A 21,459-nucleotide genomic window follows, 5' to 3' on the forward strand; every position below is an offset into this window, starting at 1 on the left:
ATATAATTATCCTTTCAAACCCAGCAAAAATAACCATTTTAAACCTCCAAAACTGTGATATACACTTATGGGTTCCACAATCAAAATCAGCAATCTAACTGTTCTTAAGCCTTTCAAATCTGCATGGAGCGTTCATGTGAAAGTACCACCTGGAAACATCCGAATGCAGATAAAAACGTAAATATATATCAACTTGAACGATTACTTTTTTTATGTTTGTTATTGTAGCGAAATCAGGTTCATCAAAAAGCGTCTATGTTTTCGTTAATTAATGGAAGAAAAACTTAAATAGTTCAATACGTTTTGCTGTTTTGCGTATGTTTTCTTTTCATGTGATCATTGTTATAATTTTTGCAGGGCTTCAAAATTCAAACTACATTAAAAAAAATTTGATCGGACAAACGATCGTGTTTGCAGACAACAAAGTTTAAGATAATTCAAAAACAAAAATATTTAACATTTTACAGTTTTAGCAATAGCATATTGATCAAATAATTTATATGTTTTCAATCTTTGTAGATCCTATAAAGTTCAATGGTACCGAGGGAAAACTTCATATCATAGATTTCTAGATTCAACTACATGAGGTAAAGGAAATAATCTGATTATTTTATAGATACACAACAAACGATTATTTTAGATATACATTTATGATTATAAATAGCCACCAGTCCTTCGTTTTTTGAGCATCATTGCATATTACTTATTTCTTGCAGTCCTTTTCATTTGAGTAGTACAACGGCACAACATGTTAACTCCTGTGAATGCTGCAATAAAGAAAACATAACTAATATAGCTGAATCACAAATCATTTTTATATAAAATTTAATAGTTCTGTTCGATTACAGACTAATCTATATTTTACAATGAATGTTGCGAATATCAAATCTTAGAGCAGGAAATAGAGTATTTTTTTTTGAAGAAAGAAATCATTTCGATTACAAACCTTTAATGGTTTTGACAAAGTTTGAACAATATCAAACTTTATTGCTTATTTTTGTCAATTATATCTGAAACCATCAGAAGTCACTCCTATAATCCGCACAACCCATCGTTCGACATGCAACATTTCGAAAAAGAAAAACAAAGTTAGATTTCGATTTTAAACTTTTTTGTAAATCGGTCAGATTAACCTATTATCTTTAGAATTTCAAAAAGAATTTAGATTATATTTACGTGACCATTTTGGAGTAGTTGGATCCTTGAACTCTCGATCTTCGTGTGATTTTTTGATGGAGAAATGTCTTTTCTTACAGATATTTTTTGGATATACAAAACAATATGAAGCTCATCCGATTAAAAAGTTATGATATCAGATTCGACATGCAACCCTTTTTTGGAAAGACAAAAAAAAAATTATATATATAATATATATATATATATGTGTGTGTGTGTGTGTAAGTGCGTTTCGATTTATCAAAAATGATTCAGATGAACGTATGATCTATTGATCAAAAAAAAAATAAGTGAGAAGTGAAATGCCTGTAAAGATTGGTGTCGATGGAGGATGTATCTCCCAATTTTCGTTTTCTATTTCAAGAAAGTAATCTTTATTTCAGAGCAAGACTTTTCTTGAAGAAGACAAAAAGACAGATGAATTTTTGTGTGTTTGCCAAAAAAGGTTTTGTGGGCATGGATCATATTAAACAAATAATCAATCAATACTATTAAAACTGAAGGCTTTTTTTGAGGTCACCTTAGAGTCTTAAAGTATTTACAATACACAGCCACTAACTTTATTTAAACACATGCCTTTAATTAAAATCAATATTTTCGAAATTCTTTTTATTTAAACAGAAACACCTACATTACAGCTACGTAATTCTTTTATTTTAAAAGTAACATAGTGTCTTCCTAATGAAACATAACGTATCATTAAATAACAAAGTAACATCTACATTTTAAACAAACTTCAATTGCATCAACACTAATTTTCCTTTTTTATAGATTAGATATACCATCTCTTTGTATATTGAGAATGATGTTCCAGCAATACCAAGCTTGAACGTTTATTGGATTCTGCAAACTTCAAAATAAAAACAACTAGTGGTTTTCCGGCGCTACGCGCCGGGTTTGTATGTTTTATTTTTAAATAAATTTATAATTTACTTAATGGTTTTAGTAAAGAAAATATGTTAAAAAGAATGAAGACGAAAATATGTTAAAAATGATATTTTTTCCCGATCCAATTGATAGTGATTAGTGACCATAGTGTATGACTTTGGTTTGAAGTTCTTAGTGGCCAATACCTTGGACGCAACGGTTGTCGTGTTTTTTTCAATGTTATTGTTTTAAATCTTATGTGCTTAAAAAGTTCGGTGTATGAACTTTGGATTGTATAATTGTGAATTAATTATTTTCAGTTTATTATTCCTAAGCTTGCCCTGAACATCATAGATGTTGAGGCAAAAATGTGTTGCGAGCCGCATGTTGTTTATGGGTGCAACTGGAAAGTAAACATTTTTCTGTAGCCTAAACGGTTTTATAAGCATTGCAAGTTTGAACGTTCTATGCAAGGGTGCATGACTATTGACTTCACAGATCCAATTCTGAAAATGACTTGCATTACTAATTGGAACAACCACCACCACCACATAGAGTTTAAAAAGGAGAAATAAAGCTAAAGAAATTTGAAAGTCTAAAAGGAGAAATAGAACTAAAGAAAATTGAAAATATGACTTATTACTAATTAAAACAACCACCACATTGAGTATTATAAAAAGGGAAATTGATTCAAAGGAAATTGAAAGATACAAAAGCAATTATTTGATAAAGAGAAGACGTGGTTGTTTCTCATAGTAGACTCATTCCAAACGTGGTTTCTTCGGTGCATTCTCTTCCAAAGCGACTTGCTCACTGGCTGATGCTGTATGTCCGGCAAGTGAACCATCCAATGTAGATGGCACCTCTAACAGAGCAAGTGTTATCAACTTTGACATCAGATCCCGTTGTCACAACTTCAGGCTGCGATGCTTCAGGGACCTGCGCACCTTCCTATTAATAAGGTAACAAACACATAGATTATATACAGATAGCAGCAGATTCACATTAAGAAAAGAGACCAACATTCACAACAAAGGCTGGCGCAGGTGCAAGCTCTCTCGAAGGAAAGACGCCAGAAATGGTGAAGGTTTGGTGCTTTGAAGTAAAATTGAAGTCCTTTAACTTGAGCTGGAAGGTGTATGTATTCCCAACAATCTCAGCAAGGGACCGAGGCAGTTCAGTGTCTACCTGAGCATCAACACCTCTTTTCTTACTTGAGTGCAACCACAACATTAGTTTCATCACATGCGACACATTTGAAGGAATATATCTCTTGGACAAGTTTCTTTGAACATCCAGTCACTTTAGCTGTGCAAAGAAACTCAATTATCTGTAAAGTGCAGAAGAAGCAGACAAAAAAGAAGAATAATCTCAAACAATATTAAATTTAAATCGACCAAACTTCACCTGAGGATCAACAGTAATAACCTATTGGCTAAGCCCAGCAACGGTTAGAGGTTCAATTTTTTGGGCATGAACCAGCTTTAATGAAGACGCTGTCTGGTCTGTTCCATCGCCTGTCAATCTGCAATGGGCTGAGCTTGAAAAACAGTGAACAAAGTAGAAATTCCATTCATCAGGACAAGACCAAAGTTGCGATTATCTAATCAGAATGAGGGGACTTACTTGTCAAATTCTTCTTTTCCTGCAGCTGTCTCAGAATCAAAGTAGATATGTGTGCCAGAAGTGGCCTTCAGAACTAACCGGCCTGACATCGCATATGGTTTTTTTTTAAGAGAATGTCAGTTCAAAACAAACACTCTATTGTATAGATTTGTTGAACCTATGTTAAAATGCAACTACAGTGAAAAAAGATTGTCTCTTACCCCCAACTATCTTAGGATTAATGTTGGTGGCAAGCACAATTTTAAGCTCTTTCCTGTAGCTATCATTTTTTTATGAAATGCAAGAGCCAAATAGTCAAACATACTAACACGAACATTTACATCCCTGCGAAAAAAAAACAAAAACCAAAGTTTTAGAGTCGCAAGTATACATTAGAGTATCTATTGTAACAAATGGAGGTTAAACAATTCAAGGTACCTTTTTAGACGCAGAGTTAGCATTACACACTGGACCCGGATATACTGTCGGTGATTGTGCTCCCGATTGAACTTAGCACACCAATTATATATGAGAAATGATTTAATGGGATTAAGTTAACACATGCTATCACAAAAAAAAACAAAAACAGTACTCAAACTAAAGACACATACCACGAAGTTGTTTGTTGACTGAAACTGGATACACGTTCACACTTACAGAACCTTGAATAACAGTTGATTGTTGGAAAGGAGCCAATTACATGATCAGACAATCTGAATGGATGTTATCGCCGCCAGGTTCAATCGAAAACAGAGGTGCTTACCTGCTCATCGTACCATGTCAAGACTCATGAGTTCACTGACTTTCCTAACGTGTTCCTCGCCTCCCAAAAAATGCAGCAAACGAACCTCAAAAGTGTTGGGGCAGCGCCAGGCTTTCACATCCGCAAAGAGGGTGAAGGAATTGGCCATTGTCGGAATCAATATTTCAGACAAACTGTTCTTCTCGATCTCGTTGAAGTTGTGCTGTTCATCGGTGCAAGGTGTGATATTTATACTTGCAGCTTTAGTTAATTAGTTTGGAATGCAAAGAGGTCGATTGAATGCTTTAAATTGTGAGTAGTGGGATAATCGCTTTAAAGCTCGGATTTAAGGGTATTTTAGTGGAAGGTGGAGGCGCAACGGTTCGTCGATGGAAGCTTCACTTTCTGAGAAAATTGACATAGAAGAAGAAGGTAGAAAGACGATGAGAAACCTAACTCTTAATTGGGCTGAAAAAAAAAAGTTTAATAAAAAGCCAATAAAACATACGAATGGGCCAGCAGCAACATATATGAGATAAAACCCCAATCCAATGAACGTAACGAAAACATACGCTCGTTGTGTTTTTATAAGGGACACGTGGCATCTTTTGCCCTCATAAACCTGATGACGTGGACGCCTGTGGAGATACTAAAGTCTACTTTATTTATAAAGATACATATCTGTTAATATCATTGTTTTTACCAGTCGTCACTTCCAAACAGAAGTTTTGCTTACAAATGATTGCACCATAAATCCTATATGTTGCATTATTCAAATATAGTTGACCAAATTATTTAAATCCTAAACTTTCCCACTTCAAATACCAAAAATATAATCCACTAAATCAAAACCGCAAATAAACTTGATTGCCGGAAGTATTCGGTTAGTATTTGACATAAAATTGAAAACTTTTGTATTAACGACGGACTTTTCTTTTTGAAACATTTTTTTAAAAGTCTTTAATACCTTGGCCAATGTATGCAGAATGTTTTTGAAATAAATATGATCAGCGTTTTTCAGAATTAAATGTAATAAAGTAGAAGACTTTGCATTTATTTTTTTGTTCCAAATTAAACATTCATGTAGCAAAATTTTTACTTATATTTAAACTTTAAGCATTAAATTTATAATTTGTTATAAAATTTATCATTAAAAATATTTTAAAATCAGTTATGAGAAATGTTTTAAAACCCAACCCGGACACTGAACCGGATGACTTACCGGATTGCTGGGTCACCGGGTCGACCGCGGGTGAACCGTGAGTTAATAAATAAATTAATTTTATTATATAATAATATATCAACTATGTAAAACAAAATATAGAAACTAAAGTTTAATATTTTCTAAATGTTTTTGAAAACATAAAATAATAGTTTGGATATGTATATATTTTATGTTTAAAAACATTTAGAAAATACTTAACTTTAGTTTTTATATTTTTTTATTTTCAATTGACATACAAAATATCAAAAAAATAGTTTAGACTATTTAAAATTTTCTCTAACAAGGTAAGAGTTATGATATCTTTAAAATATCAAGACATAAAATTTATAAATATTTAAATGTCTAATGTAAATAATAAATTAAACTTCAAATACAAAATAAACCAAAAGTAAAAAATCATTGTAATAATTGTCAATAACGGAAATAAACTAACACCAAATCACATCAACTAATTTTGGTTCTTTCTACCATCTTTCATTTCATTTTCTACAGGTGCTATAGTGAAATCTTCATCAAAATCTAAAAATCACAAATATAAAACTGAAAAGGGAAAACCTAACTTCTTTTTTTTTGTCAGCACCTAACTTCTTAATTGGAAACTGAAAATATAAAACATAATCTAAAAACATAATTTAAAACTAAAAAAAAAAAAAGTTATTTATTGGTTCACCTGGTGGTTCAACCGGTATCGAGTTCTAGGTTGGGATTTTTGCAAAATTGACCTATAACTTAAAGTCAAACACAAAACTAACCTCCTTTTTTTTTGAAAATTGGTTTTGCCCTATTCACCCCACAAGTTCATATAATTTACGAAAATGCCATCCATTTTTTTTTTTATTTTTTTTTCGAAAATGACATTTTTACTCTCTCACCCTCATCATCTTCAAGTAATTACAAGATTGCCATTGTCATCAATACCACAACCACCATGAACAACCAATTTGAAGCTCTTAATGCTCCTAAAATCGATTTACCCTTCTTCTTTTTCCATTCTTGTGACCTAAACACAACATATCTCTCACTTTCTCTCCACAATGAGCTAAAAAAACTCAAGATTTTGATTCTAAAATTTTCATGGTTCATAGAGTCATAGAAGCTAACGATTATGGGTGGGTGACTTCCGTTTGTGATTCTGTGTGCTTGGAGAAGCCTTATGTATGCCAAGGAACTTATCTCACTAATTTAAGGTATGACATCGAGTTTTTTTCCAGATCTGTTCGTCAGACGACTTACTTGGGAAGTCGTCTGGCTGTAGACGACTTACCTTTCAGTCGTCTGGCTGTAGACGACTTACCTGGAAGTCGTCTGGTCAACGCAGAGGTTATTTTTGCAATTGACTTTGAAATCTGTAACCTGAGACGACTGAAAGTTAAGTCGTCTACTATTGTTTGGTTTCAAAAAAAATTCCAAAGAACCTAGACGACTTACATTTCAGTCGTCATAGGTTAGTTTTGTATTTGACTGGATAATTTCAGAAGTTTGACTTCCCCAGACGACTTACATTTCAGTCGTCTGGCGAAAATTAAAATAATAATATTTTTTTTAAAGTAAACGACTTACAATTAAGTAGTCATAGGTTAGTTTTGCAATTGAAAAAAAAAACTTCAAGATTTAATTATACACAGACGACTTATAATTCAGTCGTCCACCAGACGACTTAATTGTAAGTCGTCCAGGATTTTTTTCCGAGATTCTGGTCAAACCTCGTAAATCCTGGACGACTTACATTTCAGTCGTCTCGTGGACGACTGAATTATAAGTCGTCTGTATATAATTAAATCTTGAAGTTTTTTTTTTCAATTGCAAAACTAACCTATGACGACTTAACTTTAAGTCGTCTACTTTTAAAAAAATATTATTATTTTAATTTTCACTAGACGACTGAAACGTAAGTCGTCCAAAAAGTCAAACTTCTGAAATAATCCAGTCAAATGCAAAACTAACCTCTGACGACTGAAATGTAAGTCGTCTAGCTTTTTTGGAGTTTTTTTTTTAACCAAACAATAGTAGACGACTTAACTTTCAGTCGTCCGAAATAACAGATTTCAAAGTCAATTGCAAAAATAACCTCTGCGTTGACCAGACGACATATAGTTTAGTCGTCTAGACAACTTAGATTGAAGTCGTCCGCGTCTTCTCCACTAGTTTTTAAGTCTTCTACGTTAGTTTTTGAATAACTTGTATTTTTAAGAGTGATAAGTAACTTCAAGATATGTAAAACTCATATTTACAAAATATGTTCTCTCCCTTAGTTTTACTAAATTTGACTAAGTTTTTCAATGCAAACTTATAAAAAATATGATATGCTTTGACTAGTTACTATTGTTTGTTTCCATCTCTTACCAACATTCTTGTTTATTAAGATGAGAAAAAGGCCATTGGAGTTTATTATTGCATATGAGAGATCCAAAGATAAGAAAAAGGCTACTGAAGTCTATTATTTCATTGATTTGTAAATGTGTAAACACATTGTTAGCACATTTAATACATCTTGGAAAACATTATTACTGATTTTACAAAAAATTCACAACTAAAAGAGTATACATGCAATTCATAAAACAGATCACAAACAAAACTATTATAGATCATTCATCTACAAAGACAAGCTTGGATTCCACTTGAGTAGACAAGACCAGACAACTTTTAAGAAGTTCAGACGACTTCTAAGAAGTCCAGACGACTTCCAGGAAGTTCAGACGACTTTGCCAGAAGACTTTTAGGAAGTTCAGACGACTTCCAGACGACTTTACAGGAAGTCCAGACGACTTTACAGGAAGTCCAGACGACTTTTAGGAAGTCCAGACGACTTCCAGACGACTTCCAGATGACTTCCAGACGACTAACAAGTAAGTCGTCCCAGAAGTTTTCCAGATCTGAAAAACCTGCATATTAAATCCAGATCTGAAAAACCTGCATATTCAAAAACGTTCAAATGGCTTAAAAACAGAAAAAAATGAGTGGAAGATTATATAAATCTACCTTTACAGAACACACAAAAATACATATCTAAAAATAATAGATCTACCTTTAAATTAGTGGAAGATGAGTACCAAATAATTAAAAACCTGCAAAAAAAAAATAGATTAGTAACAAAGACATGAGACAAAATTGAAAAATTCATATAAAGTTTGGTGTTTTCAAGTCAAAGAGATTAGAGTGGGTTTGGAGAGTTTTAGTTTGGGAAAAAAGTAAGAACTTTATACAACAAGAAGTTACCAAATGAAGAAAAATCAGACATAAGAACTTACCAAAACGCTCAGAAAAATCCAGACGACTTCCTAGAAGTCCAGACGACTTCCTGGAAGTCCAGACGACTTCCTGGAAGTCCAGACGACTTCCTGGAAGTCCAGACGACTTCCAGGAAGTCCAGACGACTTCCTGGAAGTCCAGACGACTTTGTCAGAAGACTTCCAGATGACTTCCAGACGACTTCCAGACGACTAACAGGTAAGTCGTCCCAGAAGTCTTCCAGATCTGAAAAACCTGCACATCAAATCCAGATCTGAAAAACCTGCATATTCAAAAACGTTCAAATGACTTAAAAATAGAGAAAATGAGTGGAAGATTAGATAAATCTACATTTATAGAACACACAAAAATACATATCTAAAATTAATAGATCTACCTCTAAATTAGTGGAAGATGAGTACCATTTGATTAAAAACCTGCAAAAGAGATAGATTAGTAAGAAATACATGAGACAAAACTGAAAAATTCATATAAAGTTTGGTGTTTTCAAGTCAAAGAGATTAGAGAGAGGTTGGAGAGTTTTAGAATGATGAACATTACATTTTTGTTGCAGCCATTTGAGAGGAGGAGAGAGAATGTGTAAATTTTTCTTTATATAGGGAGACAAAAAATCCAATTAGATTAAATATTTTTGACTCAGACGACTTCCTGGACGACTTACATTTCAGTCGTCTGGTGAAGAAATTAAAACAGACGACTTACATGTAAGTCGTCCAGAAGAGTTTAATATTTTTAGCGGGAAATTAAATATTTTTAGCGGGAAACTAAAATAGAAGACTTTCCAGACGACTTACAAGTAAGTCGTCTGGACGACTGAAATATACGTCGTCCGGGTAAATTATTTAACAGACGACTGAAATATAAGTCGTCCACACCCTAAATATAACCCCTAAACTTAATTATCTAATTAAACACTTCATAAAACCAAATCAAACTTGAAAAGTGTTTACTATACACAGAAATAAACACATATAGGTGAAAACTAATTTTTGAAAAAAACATTTTAGTTTTCCAAAATCTAACCCTAACAATACATACAATACTACAACATATGTTTGCCAAACTCCTAAACCAAAGTATTTCATGATTCACTACTTCCACTCATATATCTTCAAAACAAATCAATTTTATCATATCTTAATTTATATCAGTTAAAACTGTTTATAATTACTTGATTTTTATTTTTTACGCATCAAAATATTTTTTTACAAGATTTATAAATTATTTTTAAAATAAACTGGTACCAGACGACTTACACTTCAGTCGTCCAGACGACTTACACTTCAGTCGTCCAGACGACTTCCAACATCTCAGACGACTCAGACGATTTACTGGGGCTATATTCGTAAAAATGGCTTCTGTTTTTTTGTTTGGTCACAAGGGGCTGAGCTGTAATTTCACTAGGCTTTTAGGTTAGTTTTGCATTTGATTCAAGTTTGGGTATAGGTTTGGAATTAAAATCAAGTTGTGGGTTAGTTTTGGCAAAAACCCCTTCTAGGTTTTACTGGATTTTTGCGGGTTTCTAAATATTAATTTTTCACAAAACCCAAACCAGACTTTTTCTGGGTCACCGGGTTTACCGGTTCAATCGCGGCAGATCCGGGTCGGGTTTCAAAAACACTGGTTATGAGTCAAATGCAAGACAAGTTTTTTTAAATAAATTTAAACCTCCACATATAAATCGAATCAAACTAAAACATACCAAACTCAAAATACAAAAGTAAAGAAGAAGAAAATGTTCATATAAATCGGAATGAATTATATATTTATAGAACATGAAAAATTGAACTAAATTATAACTAAACCAAAACCGAATCAATGTACCAAATATCAAAAACTAATCACGTCAAATAATTTGAGCCAAATCTATACATAATCGAATGGTTTTTATATCTTTTTAATCTAAAAAAAATTATGACAAAAAAAATCCTGCGCTTTGATTTATATATTTGTAGAACATGAAAAATTAAACTAAATTAGAACTAAACCAAGAACAGAATCAATGTACCAAATATCAAAAACTAATCAGGTCAAATAATTTGAGCCAAATCTATACATAATCAAACAGTTTTATCTCTTTAACCTAAAAACTTAAAACAACAATCGAATTAGAACCGAAAAGAAAAATTCCGCGCTTTCAAAGCGCGGATCAAAATCTAGTGTTATATTAAAACAGCCAAATCCTTCGATAGAAATATTTATTTTGCTGATTATTTTATTCAGGACTAATTACCCAGACTACTTCGAATATAAATAATAAAATATTTTTTACCATCCAAAAAAATGTTTTCATCTATTGTCGAACAGAAAAACTATTTTCATCTAAACTATACTATAGTATATGCTTGAAAAATGAAAAAAATAAATGTTCTTTGTATAAGTTTGGCTCAACTATTATTCTACAATAAAATATTTCATCAGCAATCGTTATTTTATTTTATTTTTTCATTTTTACTTTTCTATCATATGTTATACTATATATATTATTATTTTTCTTTAAAATTATATTTTAAATATAAGATATCTTCATTATAGAATAATTAAGATTAATTTTTTAAAAACGTGCAACTCACTACATTCTATTTCTAGATATTTAAATAGAACATAAATTATAATTTCATATTTACGTAAGATAATGATCTTATCAAAGCTATCGCAAAGCCATCAGCTTGGCCTTCTCTCAAGTTCTTCTATTCGAAGCTTATTCCGATATTTCAAGATTTTTTGAATTGGCGTGTGTTGTATGCCTCAGGCATTGCTCTCGAAAGGTCTTTCCTAATTGCTAACAGTGTCACTGAGGATCTTTTTCAATCTTATATAGCTTCTGGTTTTCCAGCTTGGCTTGGTCATTTTTTTTTTGTGGTCAAAATGTGCATATAATTTTGTCACTGAGGATCTTTTTTTTTTGAACATCTGAAACACCTGAGCAGACATTCTACACAGGCATATAATTTTGTATTACTCGTGGTAGTTCTCGTGATAAATATGATCAAATGGCTTCCAAAATCACATACATGTCAAAAGAAAAACATGATGCAGTTGCAATCTCTTACTCATCCATCATACTGTTAGTTTTTTTAGCTTTGAATATATAAAAGAAAGGTGAAAAAAAAAACATTTGAGGATTTGGGTGACAAACAAAAGGAAGAATAAAACTTGAAATCTCTCTCAACCACGTCTTTTGCTAAGACGCCATGAGTTAGGCTCGTGATAACGATCATACAGAGGCTCTATGCGTTCCTGGCGCTTACGCTTGCTCATATGGGTTGGATCAGCCACTTTGAAAAACCTTGGAGCTAGCTCCACAAGCCACCTTGGGTCAATCACGGTCACTTGTCTCATGTACTCCTTGGTCGTCATCACAAGATCATGATATATCACCCAATCTGGTTGTCTTTGGAACAATGCACTGCCCGGGTGTATGTAAACCGGTTGGTTCTCCACTAGCGTCCTGTAACCTTCCTGCGGATCTTTTCTTGCTCCATGGAAGAAGAATCCTGCTGTGATTGCTTTCCTTATCTTCGTGAAGTTCTTCCCCGCGCTCACCACGTCTAGTTTATGTTTGTCCATAATGCTGAGAAGCTGTTTCCTCACGTCTTGAGCACGTCGTAACGATCGTGACTGTATGAAGTTCTCAGAACACCATGGGCCTGAGAAGTTCTTAGCCTTCCAAGCTTCATACACAGCTAGCAATGTGAAGTGATCACCTTCAGGCTGGAAAAACTTTGCCCTCTTCTGGTCTGCTTGAGCTTGCTTCTCTCTTGGTCTATAAAATACGTTGTCCGTCTGGATCATAGCAATCATCGTCAAAATCTCATCGCTGCACCCAAGATCCACACTCGCTAGCAACATCTTAGAGAGAGGTGGTTCGAGAGGAAACTCAGCCATTTTTCTACCTAGGTTTGTCAACAGTCCTTCCTCATCCAAAGCTCCCAGGCTGTACAACTGTTCCATAGCAGAGATCAAGGCTTGCGGTTGGGGTGGATCCATGAAGTCAAACGACAACAGGTCATTGATACCCATTGCTTTCATGGTAAGGGTTGTCGTTCCTAGGTTAATCCTCTGGATTTCAGGGATTGATGTAGGAGGCATCTCATTATGGTAATATGGTATGCGCTCTTCGTGTAGAGACGGTAACATTTCCCAGGACCAGTACGACCAGCACGCCCAGCTCTCTGCGTTGCCGATGCCTGTGAGATTGGAGTTATGACAAGCGATTCTAGTCCTTGCTTTGGATTATACACGTTCTGCTTTGCAAACCCAGGATCAATAACATAATATATTCCATCTATTGTCAAAGAAGCTTCTGCAATATTTGTAGCTACAACTACTTTCCGGGTACCAGGAGGAGGAGGATCAAATATTCTAGACTGCATTTCACTAGGAAGGGCACTGTAAACAGGATGTATGATGAGTTCAGGAACGTTTTTACCTAGAATTTTCATTCTCTCGTACAGAGACTGACATGCAGAATCAATTTCTTCCTGTCCCGTCAAAAAGAGAAGAATGTCACCCTCTGGCTCAGTCAAGTGAATCTCAAGAACTGTGATCAGGGCTTCATCCAAGTAATCGCTCATTGGCTGCTTGGTATACAGAAGCTCTACAGGGAAGGCTTTTCCAGGAATTGTAAAGATGTTGCAGTTGAAGAAATACCCAGAGAACTTCTCTGCGTCTAATGTGGCGGATGTGACAATCAGACGAAGGTCAAGCCTGCGTTTCAACAGCTTCTTTAGAAGACCAAACAACACATCAGTGTTAATTGTCCGCTCATGAGCTTCATCAAGCATTACAACAGAGTACTGAGAGAGGTTTTCATCAACCAGAATCTCCCTAAGAAGCATACCATCAGTCATGTACTTGATCACCGTATCTGGTCCAGTACAATCCTCAAACCGAATAGCATACCCTACCTCCTCTCCCAAACGACAACCAAACTCCTCAGCTACTCTCTTTGCAACAGACGTTGCTGCGACCCTACGAGGCTGCGTACACCCAATCTTTCCTTTGGTAGTGTAACCTGCTTCGGCAAGATACTGAGTCACCTGTGTCGTCTTACCTGAACCAGTTTCACCAATGACCACCAACACTTGATTATCATGCACAGCCTGTATCAGCTCCGTTTTCAGCTTGTATATAGGAAGGCTCTCCCTTTGCTCCTGGATAGAAAGCTTTGATCTTTGTCCAAGAGTTGGAGTATTCCCGAAAGCATCCTTCTTCCACTCAGGCATGTCATAAGCGGATAATCCAACACCTCTAAGAGCATGAGCATTGGTGAACCCACTGGGGTTCACCCAATTTTTTAAATATTTTTTGGTGGGGCCATAAATAGTTATGAACCTGTATTTGTTGTTTTCTGCATTAGTAAACCCGAAGAAAGAGTTCATAGGAATAAAATAAAAATATAAATTAAAAAAAAGAAAATTTCGAAATAATTCAGAATACATGAATAAAATATTAAAATATATTATAAAATTATGAAAATTTTTTATTCAATACATTAAGAGTAGATTACATAAATAGAGAAATTCAAAAACATACAAAGCTTATTCATCTTCATCACCAAACTTTTGCCAAATATTTTCCACTAAATCAGCTTTCAATCGAGCATGCGTCTCTAAATCTCGAACTTCTCTGCGGATGCCTAACATATAACCGACATGAATACTATCTCTGCTTCTCACCCTTGAACTTCTGCTGGACTCTCCTGACTCAAACTCAGATGTATTAATTTGAGCGTATCCGTGTCGTTCGTTCTCTACTATCATATTGTGCAATATGACACAAGTTTTCATTATCTTTCCTATCTTTGCCTTGTCCCATTGTAGAGCTGGGTTTTTAACAATTGCAAACCTCGATTGTAATACTCCAAAAGCCCGTTCGACATCTTTTCTGGCGGATTCTTGCTTTTCAGCAAATTTCTCGGCTTTACGACCTTGAGGAAGTGGGATGGATTGGATAAATGTTGCCCAATTTGGATAAATTCCGTCAGTAAGATAGTAGGCCATACGATAAGTGTGGTTGTTGACCTTGAACTTAACTTTAGGTGCTCGACCATGTAAGATGTCATCAAAAACATGTGACCGATCTAAAACATTGATATCGTTGAGGGTACCGATCTAGAACAAGTAGAGGTGGTGATGTCTATGCAATCGTTGCCTCATAAAAACAAAAGAAAAGTTTGTATTTTACCTCTATGGATTGGTTTTTGACAAGTAGAGGTGGTGATGTCTATGCAATCGTGGTGAACCCCCGTGGTGATGGATGAGAAGTGTATCAGAGCAAGTGGTGATGGTTGATGAGTGTATCAAAGCAAGTGATGAGGGTATCAAAGCAAGTGTATCAACGAAGTTTACAAGTTTAGAAGTTTTGGTTTTCAAGTTTACAACTATTGTGAAACACTTTGATGCACAAAAATAATAGAAAGACATAGTTTATATATATAGAGATACATGAGTCAAGTTGCTCGGGTACATACACCCGTGAGTTTAAAAGGCAAGTCGTGGGGACATACACCCGTGACTTGAAAACACATCCTGTGGGTACATACACCCATATTAACCGAAGGTCCTAAAACGAGTGTAGAAACAAACAAAATACTACACTCTCCCGTGATTCAATCTGACATAATACTACTACAACCATCAACCTTACCCGTGACTTGATATGATACATAAAGAAACCGAGACCTACAACCACGTCCACACGCATCCTCCTCCTTGAACCCGTGACCTACAAAGAAAAACGGATACATATCAATAATCTAGATACCAAATCATATACAAACATTATCAATATACAGAAACCAAAACATATTCAAAAAAGCACAAGAGAGTGAAACAAGAGAAAAAAAACGATTAACCATCTGATAAATGCACAAAAAAGCTTCCACTGACCAGGTTAAAGCATTTCTGAAATGAGTTTGTTTTTTAGAGCTCTTTCTTGATCAGATAGAGTTTCTTCATTTTTTCCTAGCAACCTATCTAGGAGTTTTTTTTTGGATAAGTTATTCTTTGCCTCTAAAATGCTCTCTATCTGATCAAACGCTGGTTCATTCAAGTGTTTCTTGCGTTTTGCTGCTTTGGAAGCCTTCACACCGGGAGGCCTAACATCTTCCTCGCGACCCACCTCCTCTGCAGGTTCCTTCCTCTTCTCCTTTGCACCATCTCGTATCGAAGTGTGGGATCTCCATTTTTGATCAAACCGAAGCTCCCTCCAACAATGTTCAAGAACGAACTTGGCATTGTAGTCATTAAAGAAGATGTCATGAGCCGCCTTCATGACATCATTCTCAGTTTGTCCACTGGCTTGCTTCTTCAAAGCAGCTTCGTGACATCCCACGAACTTGCAAACCTGTTCGTTAACCCTACCCCACCTCTGCTTACATTGACTCCACTCCCTAGGAACGGAGCCAACTAGCAGAGGGCTTGCATTCAAAAACTCCTCTATGCGCTTCCAAAATGAGCCAGCCTTCTGCTCATTACTCACGATTGGATCCTTGCTGGTGTTCAACCAAGCACTGATCAGCACCACATCTTCTTTGGTTGTCCATTTCCGCCTTTCCGCAGATTTTGGAACCTCAGAACAACCAATATCTATTGGTTGACTGCTCTGGGAGGCAAGGAGGTTAACGAACCCGTGAGAGTTAAGGGAAATTGGTTCCATTTAGTTTTAGATAGAAGTTTTAAAAGTTTGGTGTGTTTTGAGATGTGGATCATGCCTATGTTTTAATACTAGTTTTAGTGTTAGAAAGTACAACAAATTGATTACGTGTGTGTGTTTGTCTAACTACCAAGCATTGATTAAACTAGTTTAAGTATGGTGTGTGTTTTTGGTTTTAATTACTATATACTAGTTTTAGTGTTTGGTGTGTGTGTTTTAATGACTCTACAACAAGTACAACATAGGTATAACTACACAGATTTCATTGAATGAACATCAAATAAATTTTAAAAACTCAACTACACCGATTTGAAACACAACCACTCACTACCATTGAATTCGCAACTACCTATAATTTTTAAAACTCAACTAACTGTGGTTAAACTCTAGCTAGCTACCACTGTAGTTAACCAGTGTAGAGTAAGGGTTACCTTTTGTTTTCAGTCGAAGCAGAGCTTCTCCAAGACCTCAACCTGCATAGAGAGGTTATAAACCTGCCCAGTGAGGTTATCAACCTCCCGAGTGAGGTCTTTAACCTCTGCCTGTACAAGAAAGAACAATCATACAGTGTTAGTCAATGCATAAAAAATTAAGAAATTTTTTACAAAATTGAAATCAAATTAGAATCTAGTTACCTCCAGTCTCTGAATGTGGTTATTGACCTCCGGCACCCAATTTATCACCACCTCCACCTCCTCCAGACGCTTAGTGAGGCGTTCGATCTGCTCCTCCACACCAATGACCCAAGGCTGACGATAATGAAACCCATCAGCCTTGGTAACAAAAAAAAAAATATTTGAATCAATAGTCTATCTCGTTTAAAAAAAAAATATTTCAAACTGCAATTAACAACAACCGTACCTCGTAGTTTTTGCAGGTGAAGAACCGCTTCCCAGGAAGAGTGTCGTAGTCGTCCTTCCCACGAACCTCGTGAATGATACTGCCACCGCAGGGACACCTCGTCGGAATCCCGTACTCTGAATCAGCCACAGAAGAGAGCATGTTGATGTACTCCTTAGTCCTCTTTGAATCTCTTATCTCTGTTGCGGGATCCATCTGCATCACAAAATACGATTCCTTTTAGAACCCTGACTATAAACTAAATCGATTATAAATCCCAAATAAACGTACCCGCATGACGATTTTAAACCAGAAATCTATACCCCCTTTTCGATTTCGAACCCTACGACAAAACCCCCAAAATCATAAATCAAAACCCCCAAATCGATTTTTAACCTAAAACGCTTTCGACCCCAAACGATTGAATCAATCGGTGAAACTAGTGGATACTCACCTCAGATCGTCTACGAGAGAGTACGACGTTGATTAGATCGAAGAAAGAAGAGAAAATGATCCGGCTACCGCGTCGCACGAAAAATCGCCAGAGAGAAAACGAAACCCTAGCTTTAGAAGAGAGAAGTGAAAATGAATGATCTATCGCGCAACCCTTTTTTTCTCCGTCTACACGCGGACTCGCGTGTCCACTCTGCTATCGACGCGTGGCTTGACCCTGTATCATACGGGTTCACCCGCAAGAGACGGATCACGATATTAAACCCAATAAACATTTTCTTTTAATCGAATGGGCCTAGGATCCCGAGCCCGTGATCCGGTTATAAACCGTCGATGCGGCTGCTCTAAGCTCCTGTGCAAGATGCCTTTCACCAGTTTCAGGCATAGGATCTTCCCAAGGACGATTCAGATCCTTGGGGATAGAGTCAAGCATTTTTCTTTGCTGCTGATCCCTCATTTCTCTCTTCTCCTTGGTGAGCGCAGACTGAAGTGCAGCAGCACGACTCAAGGAGCCTTGTGGATTTCTGAAGATCTTGACAGGAGACATGTCAGCAGAGTGCCCTTGTAAGAAAGCAGGTTCTTCTTCGTTCATCTCAATCTCGAGCTCTTCTTCAGCACCTTCCTCCTGATAAAACATCCCATCTCCATCCTCCTCATCATACTCAGGAAAGTCAGTGGCTTTCAGAGCACCAGAAGCAATGATCTGCTTCGCTTCCCATCTCTCAGGGGAGCTCATCTTCTTCTTCAGTGGCCTCCTACGTGAAGGACGCTCCTCCTCAAGAATCCGGATGGTATCCTTTGTTCTAAAAGATGGATTACTCCTCCTCGGCTTGTTCAAGACTCTACCCGTGTTCTGATCAACATCCTTCATGGAAAGACTATACTTAGCACCACCAGATAGAACTTTGACGTACACTTGCATATCACGCTTCACCAAACTCTCTTCAGCCCCCATCTGAGAAACATGAACAAGACCTTCTTTCCCTCTGAACCTATCAAACTGAACAAAGCAGCCAGACTCCATCACCCTACTCACTCTACCTTTGTAAACCTGATACAACTCAGGCTCCCTATCACGTGATCTCCCCCTCCTATACCTATCACCACCTGATCTTCCTCCCCTATCTCGACCCTCCTCTCTCTGAGCTTCCCTCTCAATCTCCTCCTTGAATCTCCCTTTCTCCTCGGATTTGGGCGGGTAGATCCCGTGGATTACAGTGAGCAGCGAGCGGACGAAATAATCAGGAAGCTCCGCGTCGTCCTTCTTCAGCTTCTTATCGAGTTCATCGGCGGTATCGGAGTTGCGGCCGAGATGGATGATGTACTCGGCTAAATCCTTTGGCTCTACAACTCCAACATGCGTTTCCAATTCGTTGCAGATGTTGGAGACGAGTGATAGGTGCTTTAGTTTCTCCATGCCACCTCCTCAATCAATGTAACAATCAAAGCCTAAGAACAAGTTTGTTTCTTTCTCTCGATCGATTTCTAGGGTTTCTCTTCTTTTTCACTCTGATATTTCTTGTTTTGGGTTTCCTAAATTATCTAGTTTATATAGGGACTACAAAAACTGCCATTGCCTTTTTCATCACGTATTAAACCGATAAATAGAAATAAGTTATGCCAAACCCAATTATTTCACGCTTTTTGTATTGCCTCTACAAAATCAAATCTTATTTTTCCAAAAATCACTTCACTACTTTTATAGATCCCATGTATATTACAACATGTTTTTGTAGTCATATGTCATCATCACAATCATTCTTAGAATCCTTAAAAAAATATGTTAGTCCATCAAAATATATAATAAGTTTTTTATTAAACTAATCATAATTAATTATTAATGTTCTTCATTGTTTTCTTAAATAAAAATAACGGAATTACCAAACGTGTCTAAAGTATATATGACGATTAATAATTTTGAATAATAAAGATTTGATAAATATTAGTTTATTCTCGATCATTTTTAAAATTTTAACATATTAAAATAAATTAAACAACCACATTAACTATATAGTAAAAATTTAGATTTTTCTGTGTATGCTATATTTTGAATTTTTAAAAACGACTATAAATGACTAAAGTTGTTAAAAATCTCACATTGAATTTTTTTTATCCATGGTTTAAATTTTTTGTTATAAAAAGATATAAATGATTACAAAATTAAATAATAAAATGTCTCATTTATTAATATATTAATATTGTTTAAAATAAATTATGTAGCATATAAAAATACATATGTATTTCAATTTTGAAATTTTTTTTGTTTTTTTTGATAAAATTTTTGAACAAATATTGACAACTTAATATTTGGTTTTAAAACTTTTCATAATGTTTTTAAAATTACAAATGACTAAAACTATTAAACATCCCACAAAAAAAAATTGTTATCATTGATTCAATTTTTTTTTTATAAAAATACAAATTATCAAAAAACAATATGAGTATAAAATATTGAAAATGTACTATATATCTATGTTATCATTAAAACGTAATTTTATATCATATAAAATAGAAAAAAAATTGTTTGAATTAATAAAATTTATTTATGTGTTTGCACCAATTTAATCACATACGTAATGGTTACTGAATTTTTAAATATCAATATATATGTATTATTTAATAACATGTAAAAGAACATATAATACGTAAAATTAATTTATATATCCAACTTACAAATGTACTCAAATAAACTTTTCAATATAGAAGAAGGAATTGTGTATATAATAAAAATACATATATTGAAAGATCAAATGTACGTAATTAAAAAGTTGAAATTTAAAGGTATGTTATAAAAATGGATCTTCATAAACTCAAAACTACAAACAATAATACGCGAAAAATCAATAACCACCAATACACTACAAAAAAAAGCTTGTTTCACATCATTTATTTATAATATATGTATCATTTATAAATGATGTTAAGAGCTTTTGCATCATTTAAATAAGTGACTCTAAAAGTGGTGATGCAAATAATTGACATCAATTTACCAATAATTGTTGCAAATATACAAAATATTCATGTCATTTCTAGCAATTGATGTGTATATGTGTCAGTTACAAAAAAATGATGTTAACTTTTACATCAATTTATTTAAGTGATGTTAAAATTAGTATCAATTACAATAATCGATACAAATTATTTATATTGCTTATTAATAACTGATGTAAAATTAGTATCATTTTTCATAAGTGATTTTAATAATTATATCATTTATAACTACTGATTTAAAAGATTTTTATCACTTGTACATAATTGATGTTAACAAAAGATTAAGATATTTTTTTAAACAATTAAAAATGCAAACAAAATAATTAATTAAATCAGAAAAAATCAAACTATATTAATAATTAATATATTGAAAAGTAAATTATATTATTTATTCACCGTGCAAATTTACAAAATAAAATAAAATAAATAACAAATTTTGCTACGAGATACCACCTAAACTAAGGTCGATAATGACTTTATCAATGAGAGCCCCAAGACAATCTTCAAAACTGAATTGTAAAATAGTAGCTTCAGGGCCGGCATCCTGGTTTACTAAAACCATTGGCACTCAATGAAGTCCTAAGCATTGACTCTTCCAAAATGAACGAAGTCCTAAGCATCCTGGTAGATATTTTTTCCTAGCCAACTCAAA

General features: G+C 34.7%; 1 protein-coding gene and 1 pseudogene across 1 annotated transcript; both read right to left on the reverse strand.

The window, feature by feature from the left end:
• Window positions 1–11,895: 11,895 nt before the first annotated feature.
• On the reverse strand, window positions 11,896–14,139 carry LOC111215068 (annotated as a pseudogene).
• A 1,210-nt stretch (window positions 14,140–15,349) lies between these two features.
• On the reverse strand, window positions 15,350–16,526 carry LOC125576939 (glutathione S-transferase T3-like). The gene is made up of 3 exons (XM_048737487.1): window positions 15,879–16,526; window positions 15,516–15,593; window positions 15,350–15,397 (listed from the first exon to the last, which is right to left on the reverse strand). Exons 1-3 carry the CDS (start codon window positions 16,524–16,526, stop codon window positions 15,350–15,352), a joined length of 774 nt encoding a protein of 257 aa, XP_048593444.1.
• Between the last annotated feature and the right edge of the window lie 4,933 nt (window positions 16,527–21,459).

This window comes from Brassica napus, chromosome A8, assembly GCF_020379485.1.
Source record: "Brassica napus cultivar Da-Ae chromosome A8, Da-Ae, whole genome shotgun sequence".
NCBI lineage: Eukaryota > Viridiplantae > Streptophyta > Magnoliopsida > Brassicales > Brassicaceae > Brassica > Brassica napus.

Excerpts from the sequence above, each read along its gene's own strand:
- LOC125576939 (XM_048737487.1), bottom strand. The coding sequence starts at position 16,526 with ATGGAACCAATTTCCCTTAACTCTCACGGGTTCGTTAACCTCCTTGCC. Across the intron at positions 15,594-15,878 it reads AGATAGAGAGCATTTTAGAG|GTCACGGGTTCAAGGAGGAG; the intron begins GCAAAGAATAAC and ends TTTTCTTTGTAG. Across the intron at positions 15,398-15,515 it reads TGTATCATATCAAGTCACGG|GATGTGTTTTCAAGTCACGG; the intron begins GTAAGGTTGATG and ends ATGTACCCACAG.